At 54.8% G+C, this 18,494-nt stretch overlaps 2 protein-coding genes across 2 annotated transcripts; both read left to right on the plus strand.

The window, feature by feature from the left end:
- Positions 1-314: 314 nt before the first annotated feature.
- Positions 315-2,793, plus strand: TRIREDRAFT_5664 (DNA-binding domain-containing/ankyrin domain-containing protein; the record flags this gene model as incomplete). The annotated part of the gene is made up of 3 exons (XM_006968857.1): positions 315-365; positions 682-2,430; positions 2,503-2,793. The coding sequence occupies 3 exons, from the start codon at positions 315-317 to the stop codon at positions 2,791-2,793; spliced, it is 2,091 nt and encodes a 696-aa protein (XP_006968919.1).
- Positions 2,794-11,358: 8,565 nt separating this feature from the next.
- Positions 11,359-12,826, plus strand: TRIREDRAFT_81756 (uncharacterized protein; the record flags this gene model as incomplete). The annotated part of the gene is made up of 1 exon (XM_006968906.1): positions 11,359-12,826. The coding sequence occupies exon 1, from the start codon at positions 11,891-11,893 to the stop codon at positions 12,824-12,826; it is 936 nt and encodes a 311-aa protein (XP_006968968.1). The 5' UTR covers positions 11,359-11,890.
- Positions 12,827-18,494: the final 5,668 nt, after the last annotated feature.

Raw genomic sequence — 18,494 nt, forward strand, 5'->3', positions numbered from 1 at the left:
GAAGCGCAAAAGGCTGTGGCCACGGCTCAGGTTAAAGTGGTTTCGCGTTCATCGCGTCTCCTCCCCCTCGAACCGCGTCGCAGACGTGCCGAATTTGCTTCCAGCTCCGCCAAAGCCCAGCTGCCGCCTCATGCTTGATGCTTATGGCGACGCCCCAACCGCAAACGCTCTGCATGCCCCCGACCAGCGACCGCCGTCCCGCGCCATAGCAGCTTCAACCCGCCGTTGCTCCTTGCTCCAAGATCCCCTCGGGTTTTGTTGATTGACGTCTTCAGCCTCGACGCTCTTGCGCCGGAATCCGACCCATCGTCGAGATGGTCAAGGGCAATGCGAGCGGCGGCATCTACAGTGCCACGTACAGTGGAGTAAGAGATTTCCCTTGTCGATTTTGGATGCAGCAAAAGGCTATAGGAGGTGAAAAGTTGTGTGGCAGGGAGAGCAGCCTTGAAAACAGAGTGATAGGAGTGGCTGGAAGCACACGAAAGGAGCCATCGGGAATTGTCAATGCGATTCATCGAAATGGGCACAAGAAGCTATTGTAGTCGCTATGAGGGCGTCTTCCTGTTATTGTCTCCTCCTAGCTCTTGGTTCTCTGTTCTCATTATGGCGCATAAACTGCACAAAGCATAGATGTCGCTTCTATCTAATCAGCACCTCATAAACTAACACATCTCTCGCTAGATCCCCGTCTACGAGTTCCAATTCGGCGGCGACCTCAAGGAACATGTCATGCGAAGGAGGCACGATGACTGGATCAACGCAACCCACATCCTAAAAGCCGCCGGCTTCGACAAGCCGGCCCGAACGAGAATCCTCGAGAGAGACGTACAAAAGGACGTCCACGAAAAGATCCAGGGCGGCTACGGAAAATACCAGGGGACATGGATCCCCCTCGAGGCCGGCGAGGCCCTGGCACAGCGGCACAGCGTCTACGAGCGAATACGGCCCATCTTCCAGTTCGTCCCCGGCGACGAGAGCCCGCCTCCAGCCCCCAGGCACGCCAGCAAGCCCAAAGCACCCAAATCCCGTCCTCCACTTCCCAAATGGAATTCGGGTAGGTCCAAGGCCGCCGCCGGCATGGCACCCAGCGTCACTAACCCGGCAGCAGCCGCCATGCCTGTCGTCGAGGAGTACGACAACAGCGAGGTCGTCATGGGCGGCGTGGAAGAGGACACGCCCGACAACCTCACCGTGGCGTCGGCCTCGTACGTCGCCGAAGACGACCGCTACGACATGGGCCACATGTCGACGGGCCACCGCAAGCGCAAGAGGGAGGAGCAGTTGCAGGACCTCACGGAGCAGCAGCACGCCGTGTACGGGGACGAGCTTCTCGACTACTTCCTCCTTTCTAGAAATGAGCAGCCGGCAGTGAAGCCCGATCCGCCGCCCAACTTCCAGCCCAACTGGCTTATTGATGCCGAGAACCACACGGCCCTGCACTGGGCCTCCGCTATGGGCGACGTGGACGTGATCAAGCAGCTCAAGCGGTTCAACGCAGACGTGGCCGTGCGCAACATCCGCGGCGAGACGCCCTTTATGCGGTCCGTCAACTTCACCAACTGCTACGACAAGCAGACGTTCCCCGCCGTTATGAAGGAGCTCTTCGAGACGGTCGACGTCAGGGACAGCCAGGGGTGCACCGTCATCCACCACGCCGCCATCATGAAGAACGGGCGCGTCTACAGCCCGTCGTGCTCGCGCTACTACCTCGACAACATCCTCAACAAGCTGCAGGAGGCGCTGGAGCCGAGCGCCTTCCAGCGGCTCATTGACGTGCAGGACAACGACGGCAACACGGCGCTGCACCTGGCGGCGATGCGCAACGCCAGGAAGTGCATCCGCGCGCTGCTGGGCCGCAACGCCTCGACTGACATTGCCAACCTCGAGGGCCTCCGCGCAGAGGACCTCATCATGGAGCTCAACGCGGCGAAAAAGGACCGCGCGCCCCAGCGGTCGTCGTCGCCCTTTGCGCCCGACTCGCAGCGCCGCGCCACCTTCCGCGACGCCTTCTCCTCGTCTGGCGGTGCGGGAGGCGACAGCAAGGTGCGCAAGCCCGCGCCGTCCTTCCAATCAGCGGCGGCCACGACGGTGCACTCGCGCATCTCCCCGCTCATCATGGAGAAGTTTCAGCAGCTCGCCAAGAGCTACGACGAGGAGTGGCACGAAAAGGACGTGGCCGAGGCCGAGGCGCGGCGCATCTTGACGAATACCCAGGCCGAGCTGAACCTCGTCCGGCAGCAAATCACGGAGCTCGAGGCCCAGCTAGAGCCCGACGACGTGGCCGCCAAGGTCATGAGCGAAGCCAATCTCGTCCGGCACAACGTCCTCTCGCTCATCACCCACCAGAACAGGCTGCATATCCAGCAGGCGGTGGAGAACGAGATGAGCAAGCTGAACGGCAACGCCAGCGGCGGTGATGGCGGTGGTGGTGTTGGTGGTGTTGGTGGCGGCGGCGGCAGTAGTAGCAGCAATAGCAATAACCCCAACGGCACCAGCATGCAGGACGACTCATACGAGGAGCGGCTCGCCCTTGCGCGCCAGCTGAGCCAGATGCTCATGGAGCAGCGCCAGGCGGAGACGGAGTACGTCGACGCCCTAAGCATGGTGGGCGTGGGCGACAAGATTGAGAAGTACCGGCGCCTGCTCAAGCGCTGCCTCGACACAAAGGACGGCGAGGTCCTCGACGCCAACCTCGACAGCCTCATTGACATGATGGAGGAGGAGCGCGAGGTACATGACATGGACGGGTCGACGACGGCAGGGGGTGAGCCCATGGATTTTGCGGTGATGTGATTCTATCATCTCACCTTTTTTTTTGCTTATATCACATTTATCCTTTTTCTTCCCCCTTCTTATCTTCGACATTTCTTTTTCGAATTCTCTCATCTGCTATTTTCACACGCGCACACACATGCGCACCAACCCGAGAGCGGTGTTCAGGGGCACACTGGGTGGGACGACAACACCACGATGACGACGCTCCATAAAAGGAACCACATGGCACTCGATAAAGAGAGAGTGAAGGGGGGAAAACGAAAGATGCCGCTCACTATGATTGCAAGAGTCTCCCTTTCGTCCTTGGTTTCTCTCCTTACCTTTTTTTTGCTCTGGGGAGCTTTCCTGGAAACAAAGGACACCCCATCCTATTTTGGGGGGGGGGGGGGGGGGTTCGAGCTTCCCAGCTTACTCTTTTCTCTCCCTTCTTAGTTTTAAGTGATCGAGGGCATCAGATGTTTGCGCGTGTACGTGGCTGATTTGAGGGGGCACCTGCTTTTCTGCCCATTTGTTACATCAGTGGAAGCACTGACGAGATGCATCTTTTCTTGTTTTAGAGCGGTTTGCGTGGCTAGTTTTGTCTTCTTGGAAGAGAAGTATATAGCGGTTGACGAGCGGAGCGCATGTGGCACTATAGGAACGACTCTTGGGGGGCGGGTCCGGCGCTGGAGGTCAACAATCTTACAAATTCCTTGATTCTTCATACCCCTTTTTCCCAGTGTGGCGTATTCCGTTTGTCCAACAACATCGTAGAAGCGGTGTTAGCATGCCATGCTGAAGCAATGGGCTGTTGTTGACCGAGTCAAGTCGCACATCAACCAACGCTCTGCAACGGCACTGTGACATGGTTAAGCCTCAAGAGGGAAACGATTGCGCGGACCTCGGACCGGCATATTCGGACATGGCAGGGTAAGGGGACCCCGACTGCTCTGGCGGCAGAGTCGTGGTCCCCAATGCGGCGACACGGATGCTATTGGGAAGCCGTGGCGAGCACTCTCGCTGCCGTATTTTCGTATACATGACAACTCAGGCGGTGCTTGAGAAGGGTGCTCCTATTCTTTCCTTGAGTTGTGCGCATGGTCGAGGCTAGAACTTGTAAAGCTGGTGGCCACCTCGGACCCGACTGGTCCATCTCTACCAGCCTCCTCCGGGGACGGTGCCCGGACAGCTGGGGCCGCGTCCAACCAGGTGGCCAGGCGGCCAAATGCCAAGCATTTCTCCGCGCGTGAGATTCTGAGGCGACACGAGCGATGACATTCCCCGACCAGAATGGTATAGGCTTCAGCCCCGGGAACATCAATACTCGCCGCCACCATCGTCGGGTCCTCGTCAGTCAGTAATCTGGACCAATGAAGCATCAAACAGCAGGCGCCGAGTCAAACATTCGAGGCCGACCAACGGCCCCGGCCATGGGCGTGCCGGAGTTGGGTGGGACTGCATGGTACCGCTTCAGGGAGTTGAGGATCCAGCCGGCGACCGGCTCGGGCGGCTTGCATAGTGCGCGCGTCAGGTGAGCAGCAGAGTCAAGGTGCCTGTATGAAGACGCCGTAAGCTGGCGGCCATGACTGGTCCAGCGTTCGACACCGCTGCGTCTGTCCGTGTAAAGTCGCCTGGCATCGAGGCCAACTGCTTCGCGTCCCGCGTCCTCTGGCCGCCGTCATGCCAACGATCTGGCGAGTCATGTCAGGTACGGCAGGCAAACATCTGGGCTGAGCGATACCTTGTGTCATTGTGCCGCGCCGTGCTGCTGCGCAACATGATCCTCCCGCGTCCTGAGGTTTGGTACTGGCGAATCGGTGCAATTACAATTACCAGCTCCTATCGCGGCGCTTATGCTCGAGGCCGGCTCCGAGGCATGGCTATCGCCTGGGGATCTATGGCAGGATCCCAAGGAGTCCATTTGCGGAGTGTAAAGGATTGCAGGAGTCCAATGACCGTGCCTATATGCAGTCTAATGCGGTGAAACGCCAGTCACGAGGCCGTGACTAGGACTCGCCATGCCGGACCGGCACTCGCCAAAGGAGCAACGCATCAAATGTGTAATGGATCGACCCGATGCCACGTAGAAGAGAAATCTTGACTGCGGTGTAGTCAGGTGGAAAGGCGAAGTTGTTTCAGCTGGGGCGTCAATACATAGATGTCCGATAGACGCCCGATAGCTTGCAGGAGGCTCCGCCAACATTTCGAACAGGAACAGCAAACGGGTCAAATATCACCAACAACGAAAGTCGAGACGAGGATGCTCACCGTCACAGTGGCAAACGGGAGAAGTCCATCGAATGAGTGCTCGAGGTAACGCCATGTTCATCGCCAAGAGGCGGATGCTTGTCGGCCTGAGATCTCGCCTGCCCCACGCCAACAACGAGGCATGCCGACGTGGCACCTGGCAAGAGACTCGACATCACTAGTCGTCCAACTTGCGGTTGCACAAACATCGAGACACGTCATGCGGGAACGTCTCGAGGGCGCAAGGGGGCGCATATTACGGCGTGCTTGGTGCTGGGGCGCTGAGGCCTGGAGTACTATCAGCACTCTCTCGTCAGTAAGAGCTCAGGCGTGCCCAGGCGGCAAGTTGCGAAGGCTGCATTGCGGGACCCGCCGTTCTGTTCGAGTACATACCAAGTTCGATGACGGGTTGTGGCCTGAACGACGTGAGGTGCTGTACCTCTGCACGTCGTGATTTGCTGTCGTCGCCCATGCTAGCGTTGGCATTGCATGTGGCTCCATAGGACAGCGCCTGTAAATCGACCACTTTTCATCCATTAACGCCCAGATCCAGCACCTTGTTTAGTGCTCAGACGTGCCAATTTGAAGTGAGTAGGTGGGGGAGATCAGTAATAGCATGCTGACCAGGCGGGGGAGGGGTGCGTCCATCGTGGTAAGGCTGACGGAAACACCCTCGACAGCGGAATTGGTGTCCTGGATGAAGTTTTCCCGGGAAACCACAGTTTGTCTGAAGGCGGCAGGACTGGGCACACCCGCCTTCGCGGTCGTTAGGACCGCGGCCCAAGCTGACTTTGCTGACGCAGGGGGCTTGCATCGAAGAGAAGCAGGGCATCGGGCCTCTGTCTCGTCAAGGGAGCTTTTTCCACGGACGCACGGTCACGATCACGGTCAGACGGGCGGTGTAGAGAAACAGGAGACAACCTGAGGCCAGAGCCAGAATGTACCGGAGTGAGAGTCGGCATCGAGCTGATCCGTCCTGAGTCGTGTCACACACCGCCCAAAAGCAAATAGCTTGGTAGTGCCCGATTCATGCGCTTCAAGTAGCATGGCTAGACTGCAGGTGGCAGCAGCGAGGAGGGGAAGCAGCGAAGACGATGCCTCTTGGACGCAGCCTGGACTCGATGTTGATGTTCAGACAGTAAGGAGTGGTGCAGCATGGCAGGCCGGGATGCATATCTCGCACTCCATGGCCGCTATTGTATTCGCAAGGTAACCAGAAAAGACCGGTTTGTGGTGCAGTACCTTACGGGTAATGCAGTATGCATAGGTAGTTACCTGGAAGCTGGTGCCAGAGGTAGTGTGAGTGCATCAAACTGGGTCAAGGAGGTCAGGCTGCAGAGCCGCAGCGGTCGAGCTAGCCAGGGTTCGGTCCACGGCGAGCTGAAAAAAGAGACCAAATGACGGTGGGAGCGGCAAAGAACCGGCATTCTGCATCTGCGCCTGCGTCCGCGTCCAAGTCTGTGTTTGGCCTGGTGCGAGGTCTCTGCTCTGGATCGGAGAGGTCTGCGGCCCCACGAATGACGACTACCTTGACCTGAGCCAACCGGAGAGCTGGAGATTCAGCAGAGCGTGGCGTAGCGTCGATGTCCTCAATAGTCGGGATTCTCAATTGCGATCGATCGGGACAACGATGCGCTTGCGCACGTTGTTTCGCCGAAAGGGCGCGGAGTGAGGCTGAGCTGGACTTGGTCGCTGGGGCAGAGATCGTGGTGAGTGTGAATGTGTGAGCAAGAGAAGAGTCGGAACAAGTTTCCTGTTGGTTGGGAGGTAAGTAGTACCTACCTACCTAGATCATGGTGCGTGTCCAATTGCCGCTGAGCAAGGGAAGCGACGTTAGTACCTTATCGACACGGCAAGTACGAAGTACGTAACGACTTTTCTCATCAAAGAAGCGGAAGGCAGGACGGACTCACAGGTGGCATCAGGTGCCTGGGCAATGAAGTGGAAAAGAGGAAGGCGAAAAGTGGGCATTGAGAAACGGAAGGCGTCAACCTCCGTATGAATGCGGCAGGTACCGAAGCGACTCTATCATCCCTAGGGGTACCTCTACCGACACAAGAGTGAAGTACTAGGTAGTACGTAGCACGATCACATCCTACCTACCTAGGTACCTAGAGACGTGGCGCAAGAAGGTCGGGTCCTAGGTAGGTACTGCATGGCATGCCTTTATCAAGACCACTGGCAAACATTAGTGCTGCCATGTCATATTACATGCAGTATTGCAGCGGAATGCATGTATTGCGGTCCTATCACATGAGTGCAAGTACTCTCAATCTACGTGGATGCTCGGCGCTGTGGGGATCGGCAGGTGGGTGAGGCGTGTTCTAGAAGCTCTTGTTTGGCGGCTTGGCGGGCAAGTCAGCTGGGCAGGTATCGACTGCACTTTCGAACCGCTACCACCCGTGCAGGGACCAGGTACCTGTACGTACCGACTTCAATATTTCCAGGTTGGCTTCAAGCTCGTGGCAAACCAACGCGGGTCAAGACTCGTCCAGCTTGATTCGCTACCGGCTTTCTGGTTCTCCATGATGAGCCAGCCACGTCCTGGGATGGCTTGAGATGGCTTGAGATTCTATTGCCCAGAGGAGCTGTAACTGGGACCGTTTGATTGCCTGCCTAATTCATCGACAGCATGCGCCTCCTGCTGCTGGGAGCCAGACGAGATTGTCGCATCGGGTTCTCGGAAATGGTGCCTGAGCAATAGAGTACGAAGTACGTCCGAGAGTCCTCGGCAATCACGCATTCCTACACGTCGAGGTGGCATCACGAGCGAGAATGCGCCAGCTGGGAGGATTAATTAAATCTGACAGACGCGGGAGTGGTCGCATGCGCGCAGACTGAAGAAGAGAGGTCCACGACTTTCTCAAGACGGCCATGTTCCGTGGCCCAGGACATGCTGCCTTTCAGGCTTGCTCAGGTTGGGCACGTCGCCGATGGATGACATGCACGAAGCATGTACGAGTACCGGATCTTGCCAAAGAGAGCCAAGAGAGAGCCAAGGTGTGTGTCTGTCTGTGCTGGGTGGGTGGTTGTCGATGCATACCTTATACTACTACTACATGTATTCACGCTGGTGCACTAACTAGGCTCTCCTGCGTTAACTCCCATTCCCGTCACCATCACCATCATCATCATCATCATCTCATCCTGCGTCTTGCTCCTCCTCCCCTCCTCACAACCATGACGCCCTCCCCGGCTCGCATCTCGCAGTCACATCGGGGCTGCTTGCATCTCACGGTCCCTGTGACTCGATGCTGCTGTCTGGCCGGCAGAACATTGGCTAACGCAAATTAACAGCCACACCATGTCCCGCGCATATCCTGCATCCACTAGGTTTTTCAGCTGCCTTGGACCATGCAAGTTGACGCAGCTTTGCCTCTATTTGCCAGTCAAATCAATGCGCAAACCACACCGGTTCCTGGCATCGTTTGGCACCGGGTTACTGGACATGCATGCCCTTTTCATTGTAGCGTGTTCAGAATTGATTGACTCCAATCCAAATTGTTTGCTGCTGCTGCTGCTGCTGCTTCTTCTTCTTCTTCCCGGCGAGCGAGGGGCGACGCATCGTGCTTCTCCTACCTACCTACCTAGGTACTTGTGCTTTGTACGCAGAGCAATCCAGCAGGCAATCTCGCTTCCGATCGCCAAGTTTAGGGCTGCGCCTTTTCAGCTGAACAGGTCTTGTCCGGTATTAGTATCAGGTACTGTCCACGTACACTGCAGTTGAGCCACCAGGCCCTGGGCAAGCGAGCCTCCCACCGCGAGTGACTTGCCGCTACAAGCGCTGCATGCGGGACCTTGACAGAATGGAAGCCAATGGCCAGCCTACATGCAATGGACTCCATGGGAGCCATGGGGCAATTCCGACTGCCACGGCGCCGTACGTACTGTATTTTGTCCCTTTTTCCATCCGACTCCTGTCCTCCTCCAGGCCCCAATGCAATGACGGGAGCCCAGGACGCCACCAGATGCGCCGTGGCCAGTGCACACACGCTTCAAGCAGGGCCTAGCTTGGGCCGGGTCAGCCACCGAAGCAGATTCATGAGTTGCGAGCACGTCCACGTCCGTCAGCACGCGGACACGAAACAGGGCAAGTATACGAGGTTATACGGGCCAATTCCCGCGGCTCGACGCTTCCAGGTTCTGATGCTGCGCAAATCACAGCCGTCTGAGTCGTGTATCTCGTGCATGTAGGTACGCTACTTGTAGCCTACTGTAGGTACCTGTTACCACATGTACCCGTTTCCGGCCGTGATCATCTCCGAGGTCCGTGTCTGCTGGAACGCCGCAAGGTACAGGTACCAAGCCCTTATTGATATTGGTCCTCTCGGATCCTGTACCGAACGCTGAGACTTGGTAGCGGTACCTCGGTTCCGACCTGCTTCTGGACTGCTTTTCCGTAGGTAGGCAATACCTAACATGTGCAGCACCTTCCAGATTGTCCCGGCAGCATGACCGAGGGGTCGCTTCCCCTCTTTTCGCTCCTCCTGTGCTGCGTCTCTGATCTTGTGCCCGTTTCTGGCCAGCTTGGATCTGACGGACGGACTGACTCTGCGTCAAACCACCATGTGCTGACTTGAGACGAGATCGAAACCCGCACGAGGGCATCAGCCACAGCATGTCGCTGCAAAGTACCGGTTGCGGACCTCCCAGCCTGCCCGAATAGGCATCGCCGCAGTGCCGGCATGCGCTGGACCGCGTTCGACTCACTCCATGCTGTCCCTCTGCCGCGGCTGACTCTCGGGATACACAAGCAGCAGCGAGCCAGCGAATGCCTATAGCATGTCCCCTGCCCTGCCCGGATCGTCCACATGGCGAGCATCTGGCCAATCGTTTCTGTCAGCGAGCCCTGTGTCTCCAGAACGGCGGAGAGAGAGAAGGACAAGAGAAGGAGAGCCATGGGCTCGCACCAAGGGTGTCTCGATAGGGCTCACCTCAGCTGAACATCAGTCTCCGAGTGCCAGCTCCCGCCGGTTGCGGGCACCGCTAACACCAAAGCCAGCCGCCTCTGGAGTCCGTGGACCTCTGCTGCTGCTTGCTACATACGGAGCCCGAGCCCGACCAGCACACCACAGCGCAGCACACCACAGCACACCACACACGGAAAGCAATACAATACACGGCAGGCGGGGACGCTGCCCGAGCACTGAAACATGCCCCAAATAAGTTCCCATGGCTGCGTGCTCAGCCAGGCCCTTGGGGCGAGTCAGGGACGCCGTCAGTTGGGCGGGCTGCCTTGTTGTCTGCTGAAAACAGGGATCTTCGTCTCGAGCCGCCCTCTTCTCCGGTCCCTTGCTGCTTTGGCGCCTGCTGCACCAAGTACCGTACCATGACTTGTGCTAGCATAGTACATACCTACATGGCATGTACGGGGGACAGTAGGACTACCAACCCGCGCGCACCGGGGAAGCGTTCTCAAGAGTGGCTGCGAACCTGTCCTTTTTGTTGTCGTTCTTACACTTCTCCTGCCTGGTCTACCGCACCCTGCCGCTCCATGTTGCAGAACACGCCCCGTCGTCCACCAGGAGGATCAACCGCTTTGGCGCGATCCCAATTCCGCATCCTGCTCCCTCGACCCGCCATTGACTCTCCCGGCTCCAATACCCCATGGCAGTGGGAGGGTGCTTCTTCTCGTGAGCTTGGATGACGGAGGGGCCCGAGTGGAAACATACATGCGTGCTACGACAGGCATTCCTGCAAGCAGCACACATATGCCATGCCATGCCATGCAAGGCCATGCGAGGCAAATCACAAGCACCCAGCCCGGCAAGCACAGCACAGACCCTGCCAGTATGTTTCCTCAACCCCGGCTCAAAAGCCAGCTGCCATCAGCATCACCAGTCTTTCTCGACGGTACATGCTCCGCACAAGGTACAGACGTGCCCAAATCCTTACATGGCTCTGCCTTTCGTACGCCTCCTGTTTCGTACTTGACATGAGTTTGTTCTGCCCTAGTGGTGCCACGGGCCATACTCTCACCCCCTCCCCCCTTTCCCTCGGATGTTTCTCTACTGCTTCTTGCTACTAGCTTGCTTGCTTGTTGGGGTGGGTGAGAGGCTACTCCCGCTGGACACCTCTGGTCTGGCCTTGTTGCTATTCAGACGACAAGTATTATGCGCTTCCCCGGTGGGATCTAGCGTACTTGGGAAGTTTTCTCCTCCCTTTGCCCCTCTGTTTGCGAAGAAGACAAGAGGGAAATAAGCCATGCGCAGGAGAGACACGCCAGTACCTTATCCCATCCTGTTCAGAATTATATTAAGGTTCATCTCACCCCGACCAGAACATCTCTTGTTCTCTTTCCATTGTGGTTGTGTCTCACTCGTTTGCTCTTTCTAGTCAGCTGTTTCTCCTTTTTTTTTTCTGATTCCACCGGCAACGGAAAGGAACTGAGTAGCGCAGCACTCCCCCTTGTCAGAGGCAAAGACCTATCGATGTTGTACAGGCTTCTTGCTGCCTACTTCGACACGAGACAACCCAAGACACTCACTGGAACAGCTCCTGGCAGCTAAACACCCAGTCCGCACGACTCGCCATCTTTGCGCCGCAGCTCCCGTGTCACTTCGGCTTGCGCCGCGTCCAACATCCTGCCTTGGGGTCCTTTAAAGGAAGGGCATCATCGTTTACAAAGCAAGACACGGCAGAGCTACCGCAAAGCAATATCCGAGGGTGCCGACCTCGAAAACAAGCCCGGAGGTTGCCAATTAGAGTCCTGCTCGTCCGCTGCGAAACGGCAACCGCCTCAACCGTATCTTGGGTCTTCCGCAAACGCCCTACCAAACGCCGTAGGGCAGAAGAGTGCCGTCTGACCGCAGGAATAGTGCGACTTGGCAGGGACCCCGGCTGACGGCGCCAGGCCGAATTTCCATAAGCAGTCACCTCCCAGTCCACCATGCCAGTAACCAACCGTGGAGGCCTACCCGGCGCCGGCTACGATTATTACTTGAAAGCCCAACCGCCCTCCTGGGAGGCACTTCGAACCGGACTGTCTATTTTTGCCTTGGTCATCATTGCACGCTACTGTGTGCAGGCCGTCTACCGATGGCTTAGACCAGCCCAGAGGCGCGACTCTGCTTCCCTTCTGCCCACCAATAACCCGCCGCTCCAGAGGCAGCACAAGCCACGCTTTGGGCCAATGGACGATGAAAAGAGCATCCAAGGGGTCGGCGACCAGCACGAAGACCTGAGGGCGGCGGTGGCGGCAGCAACATCGACGACGACGACCACAGCAAGCACGGCGGCGGATCGGCACTCGCACTGGAGAGGCGCTGGCGGTGCCCTGCCAGGACCCTTCATCTCCCGGCTGCCTCCCGCGCCACCTTTGACTCCGCCGGAGCTGAGCACAGCCGTCTTCACCTTGGACAACAACGAGCCGTCGCCCAGCAGCCAGAGCTTCATCCACCAGCCCAACCCTGACTACATGTCCTCAACGTCCACCACTGCCTTCCAGACTGGCAGCCCAGACGCTGCCTCGATTCCTCGGCGCCGATCCTACACCCGGACTCTCCCCATTAGCGCCCCCGGGGCTCACTCTCCCCAAGCGCAGTCGCCCAAGGCTGAATCCGTGGATCCCGTCTTTACGCCCAGCTCCTACCCACCGTCGGTTGGGCTGCTGCCACCTGCGCCTCCCTCCGGTCTGGACCCGAAGCCTGATGATCACGGGCATCTTAACGTTGACGTCCACGGCGAGATTCTCTCAGTCCTCGATCGCGATGGAGCTGGCTGGACTCGCCATACGCGCGTCTACGGGGGCGGCACCTGTCTAGCGTGCGCTGCCAACGGAGGAGGTTTCTACGGAGCTACTGTGACCCCAGAGGAGATGCGGTGATGCATCGGAAGACGAAAATGCTTGGTGACCAGGAGAAAGATGTGCGGGGAGAAAGCTCAGCCCTCTCAAAAAGGGGGGAGGGGCGTGTACGCGCGCACGACTGCCGTACAGTATGTTGTTGCTTGAGCGGACGTTACTCGGCCTTGGCTAACCTGCTTCCGAGGCTCTCTGCTGCCCTTGACATGTTTTCTCCCTTTTGCGCGCCTACCTCATATGCTTTTTTGTCTTTTCTTGTTCCATTCTTAGAGGAAATAGCACTTGCAGGGGAGGCACGAACTTGCTGCATTATCCTAGGTATGCATGAAACCACACCGGGAGGCGCAGGAACTCTTACTTATAGCACCTCTGCATCTTGTCTTTCAATTAGTTTCCGTCGCTTTTCACATAGGTGGCGCCTTGCTTCATCTCCTTGTTTCAACCTTGTTTCCCCCAGTTCCCCTTCTTTTCCTCTTTCGCCTTTTCAGCTTCACAACCCCAGCTTATGTTCCATGTTTGGTAGATGGCTGCTCACGTCAATATCTTACTTGCATGACCACCCTGTTTTTTTCTTTCTTCTACCTATTCGGTTCTGTCTCAAAAAGCACAGCTGCAATGTAATGCGGAGTTGATCCTGTTCTATTGGCATAGCATACAAGGGGTTGTGGTTGGGCCTTTTGACCATCTCCTTCTTATCCTTTCCCTTCTCCCTGATCTGCAGCTCTATCATTTTATGAATATCACGACGCTATGACTCTTCCTCGCCGTTTCTCCTTTCTTGCTGATTGTATGAGTGAAATATCCATCGTCAGAAACCATGACACCTGATGAACGAGCTTTGTGATGGACGACTGCGGGGATGTCCATCGATCCGCCAGCTATTTGCATTAGCCCGAGCGCCTCTTTGCTTTCATTCTCATGCATCCTTGAACCTGCTAGATGATTAATGAACCAGGGTCCCGGTCTCCCTCCGTCGGTTGAGTGTCTACAAGCAGCAGCCGCTTCCTTGAACGAGGAAGGCCGCGGCTCCTATTCTCGGTCTTAGCCCGTCACCTTGATCATGCCGCTCCTCATGGCAGAAGGGTGTTGTCTGATGCATTGTTGTCGTTTTTCCTCCCGCTTTTCTCTCCACGGTCCCTGGAAGCTACGGAAAAGGATCCAGCTTGGTGACAAATAGGGGTGTGTGGTTTGTGTGAGTGTGTGTCAGGGATAACAAATATGGCGGTCTACCTCTCATCGAGAAGGGGGTAAGCGGGCACCTCTTGTTAGTGAGTCGACCACGGGGCAACCCGGACGTTTTGACGTCCCCGATCACTTTTCTCGTTCATCCTTGGAAGTCTTGCCTATTAGTAGCTTGACTGTCCTTGGAAGGACTTGGTTGGTTGCCCCCCTGGCTCGGTGTTGGTCACTGGTCACTGGTGTGCCGTGTGAGCCCGTCCTTTTGAGGGCTATTGTGATGGAATTACGAGAAAGAGAGGGTGAGGATCAGAATGTCACTCGGTCATCGTTGGGTATCTGGAGACAATGATGTGAGGACTTACTCGTGGCTTGGCGGAAGAATGACTCGGAATGACTGGGTTGGTGAATCAATACACTGGAAAGGAGGAAAAGGGGGGGTTTATTTGTATGAGAAGAGATGATCGAGAGCTTAGAATTATTCATCTTGTCCGGAAACGACAGGGTGACGGCACGGAAGACAGGAGTAGGAATGATTCAGGTTACTGCGGCTTTTTCTCTCTTTACGAGGCGATGATTAATGACCGGCGACACAATTAAGATGCGGTTTGCGAGCTGATTACCCATGTGCTAAAGTCCTAGGGCTGGTCGTGTTGCTTACATGCTGAGTTGGCACATGCAATCCTTACCTTACTTACATGCCCTGACTGAATCAGCTGTTTGATGACTTGTACACAGGCAGCGGCGTGTGTTGACTAGATGGCGATGGACGTTGTAGTCGGACCTGGCTCTCCCTTTGTAGATCGAATCGAGATGGGATAGCTCAAGGTGAGCCCAACGTTCGCTGACCGAGATTACGAGTAATGCCGTTGCCTTGATGACGGAGTACATGACTTGCGGCATAACTAAAGGGATCCATTATACGCCGATAACCGTGGCCCTATGTACCTACCTAGGTAGTAGCTCATCAGACGTAATAAGTTGGTTCTCACTGGTCTTTACGTTATTCAGATGTAGAGCAGCAGGGCCCCTTGTTTGATACATGCATATATGCATACTCGCCGGTAAGAAAGTCTCAAGGTGCAGGAGAGCAGCTGTGTGGTACATAGTATATACCAGGAGCATGGACTTTCCCCATTCGTTAGGGATAGGCATGGAGCCGCTGAATTGGAGTCCTACATGGTATTGGATGTATGTAACCTCGTATGTACAAGGCTGAAGAAGGCGAGCTGGGGTGAGGAGGAATGCAGGTTGTCGGAGATAAAGGGGGGTGCGGAACAGCTGGGCTATTGTGCGGAGTAGCTTGCAGCTCTCGAGTGTTCTTTAGGTAGTTTTCGCACCCCATGTGAGAAAGGGCAAAGCTGTCTCCACGTCATATTTCTTACTTGACCATCGTTTGACTGGGATGATAGAACCGTACATAAGGCCCCCCTGAGGCAGAAGCATCTGATGGCATACTATAACAGAGGGCGCGGGAAGTGTTGTTTCAATGGGAAGGGAGAAGCATGCGCGATGCTACTGAAAAAAAAAACGAAGATTTGGAGAAGGAGGAGGAGGGAGCAAACTTGAGAGAATGATGAGCATGGATACCTATGGACGGACTTGGGGGGGGGGGGCGTGTTGCTGCGGGTTTTTTATGGTTCTGACGTGAGCCTTTGTTTTTATTTGGTGACCTTGTCAGCGGCCACTTGACTACCTAATTTACGAGGGTTTTTGTTCTCTCGGGCCCGAGCGGACTTTTGATGGGTTGTAGAACGGAGGCGAAGGATGAAAACCTCAGTGTTTTGTGCGTGTCTCTGTGCTGGAGGAGGATTGCTTGATTTGTCAGTGTATTGTAGATGCGTAGGGGCTGTGCTGACGACGAGATCCCTCCGAGGAGGAAATCGGGGGCATGCCTATGTAAGAGACGGATACTGCTACATAGGACTAGGGGAAGAGAACAAGGTCCACATGGGCTAGGGTACAGGTCAGCTTCAAGGGGATGAGTGAGCAATCTCTGAGGTGATGCTAGCCCTGGTGGAGAGATGGGCTATTTCTGCTTCGTTGGGTAGCTGAGTGTTGTTATGTGAAGCAGACTTTCATAGTGTGTTACCATTACCGGATATAGATTGTTTGGTAAGTATAAACTCGGTGCAAGTTCTTGAAAGAGCATGTCCAAGAATAACTCGACTGCTCGAGGAAAACAATCGCAGTGACCTATGCCTGCAAATTTGGTTGCCTCCCCGTTGGCTCGTGGACCTCAGCAGCAGTCAGCATAGCATCGAGATCTTCCTAAATAGTTGCTCCAGAACACACTTCCTCGCAGGGTGGTGATATAGCTTACCAGGTTTGGCCAAGGGAAAATCCATGTTCCTGCGCATGTGTGTCTGCATGGCCATGGCCAACACACATACATATATGCACATGTAAGCGGCACCGCCAAGGAAGAGATGAGCTCCTCCTGTGGGTTGGGATGGACAAGGATGGTCCGTAGCGGCGGGAGCTGAGGAAGCCGGGGCAACTCGGGGGCCGGCTTGTTTGCTCTCGTCGTAATTCTTCGTTTTTCTCTTTCTGAAGGCGGCCGCTGAGTGGGTTCGGTGTGGGATCATGTTTCGCTGTTGGGTCAGGGTTTACGCGGGTGTAGATTGGGATGTTGTGTGGTGTGAGGTGCCGGGAGGGTCAAGCAAGGAGGAATTTCTCTCCCTCGTAATACTATGGGGGTTTTGTGTAAGACCAACTCCTAAGATGGAGATAACATCAGCTTTATAAATACATACAGAGAATGACGACATGACTTTGGTCAGATCGAGATGTCCTCCCAAAGTAAACAAGTCCGCACAGAGTCATCACTTAGAGAGGTGATGCACCTGAGCATCCGGTGCCTCGTGATGGTCGGATATGGAGCAGTCATCAGCTAGGACAGACGACGGAAACTCATGGCCCGGTTGTCTAATGCTTGTATGCACATAAACAATGGAACTGGGTGCCCATGGGCGAAATGTCATTACAACGCCGGCGTCTTACAAGGGGAGTTGGCGTAAACAGAAACATGCAGACCGTTCTTCATGAAAGGGGCTATTTTTGTCTTGTGTTCAACTCGATTGCAGAACATAATGATTGCGGCTGGCCTATCTGACAATCTCCCTCCCAAATGTTGTGATCAAACCGAACACTGTCTCGAATACGGACGGTGAGAGTCTTTGAGGCTCTTATTTTTTGAAGCTGGTGGCAGTCGTCGAAGGCTTGTAAAAGGAATCTCTGATGCTCAGATGCACAGGAACTTACATCAGAAACGGACGAGATATGTTTCAGTGTGAGAGTTTAAGATTGGCTCATCCTCTCCAAGTGATGACAACGTCTTTCATAATCTATAAAGCCAGAGGCCGCTTTGAAAACCAATCGCTCGGCTGATATCAACGTAGTGGTTACTTACTTCTTGATGAAGCTTCTCGTAATGTGAGCTACATGTTAGGCGATAGACGCGGAGTTATCAAAATAGCGACTGCATTGGCATACCTTAATATATAGGTAAGAGCCTTAGAGGGGGTTACTTACAGTGGCATGACCCATTCATTCCACCGAGCATACCATCTAATTAGTGGCTAGCTCCAGATACCCCGAGATATCTAATAGCAACTCGTAAGCCCATATCCAAGGGAAGGCCCTAGGCAGCTAGAGACACACATCTTGGGCGGGAGGCTTTCCATATCTCTGTCCTTGACCGAGAGAGACAGGCCAAAAGAATATTTTGTCCCCTCACTGAATTGTCTCTTATAGATAATTGAGGACTATATAATCACTGCATCTATATATACATTGTTTTCAGAAGTGGCATGATGCTAACATGAGGAGAAGATTCTCTAGATGCCTTCAATTTGACTCATCTGCCAGTTCTATTTACCACGTTGATGCGTAATGATCATTGGCATTCCCTAGGGGATAAGCGCTATCAATGCTAGCCATTGACGAGACCCCCGATTTCATCTAACTAACGAATCCTGAAGGAAATCATGAAAGGAACAATCTTATTGCATTGATAGAATAGGTATCAAATCACGTAAGACCTGGGATGAATGTTATATATCTACCTGTCAGTTAGGGTAGCTCCAGCTACTGAAATCATTCATAAGTCAGAGGGACATGGTGCGTCGGGCAGATTATTTATGTCACAGAACAATACGAGTTTCACATTCTAACTGACTGCTAATATAACCTCGTGGGATCAATCTTCTTCTACTTATCTTGTCTTGGGTGAGGACTTTGAGCGAATATGGGCAGTTCTTGTCGCAACACTAAAAGCAGCCTATATAAAGAAGGATTCGACCAGTTTTTATCAACAGGTCAAAGACATCTGACAGAGGCTTTTCAAGTATCTTGATTTGGTAAGAATTCTGCCGTGTGTGAACATCCGACATGACTGGACAAGATTCACCCGAGACTGGCCCCAGTCCTTATCAAAGTCAACTCTTTCGATAATCTATAGTCCAACAGTCAACTCTTTCGATAATCTATAGTCCAACAGTCCTTAAATTTGCTC

This window comes from Trichoderma reesei (assembly GCF_000167675.1).
Source record: "Trichoderma reesei QM6a unplaced genomic scaffold TRIREscaffold_27, whole genome shotgun sequence".
In the NCBI taxonomy this organism is placed as follows: domain Eukaryota; kingdom Fungi; phylum Ascomycota; class Sordariomycetes; order Hypocreales; family Hypocreaceae; genus Trichoderma; species Trichoderma reesei.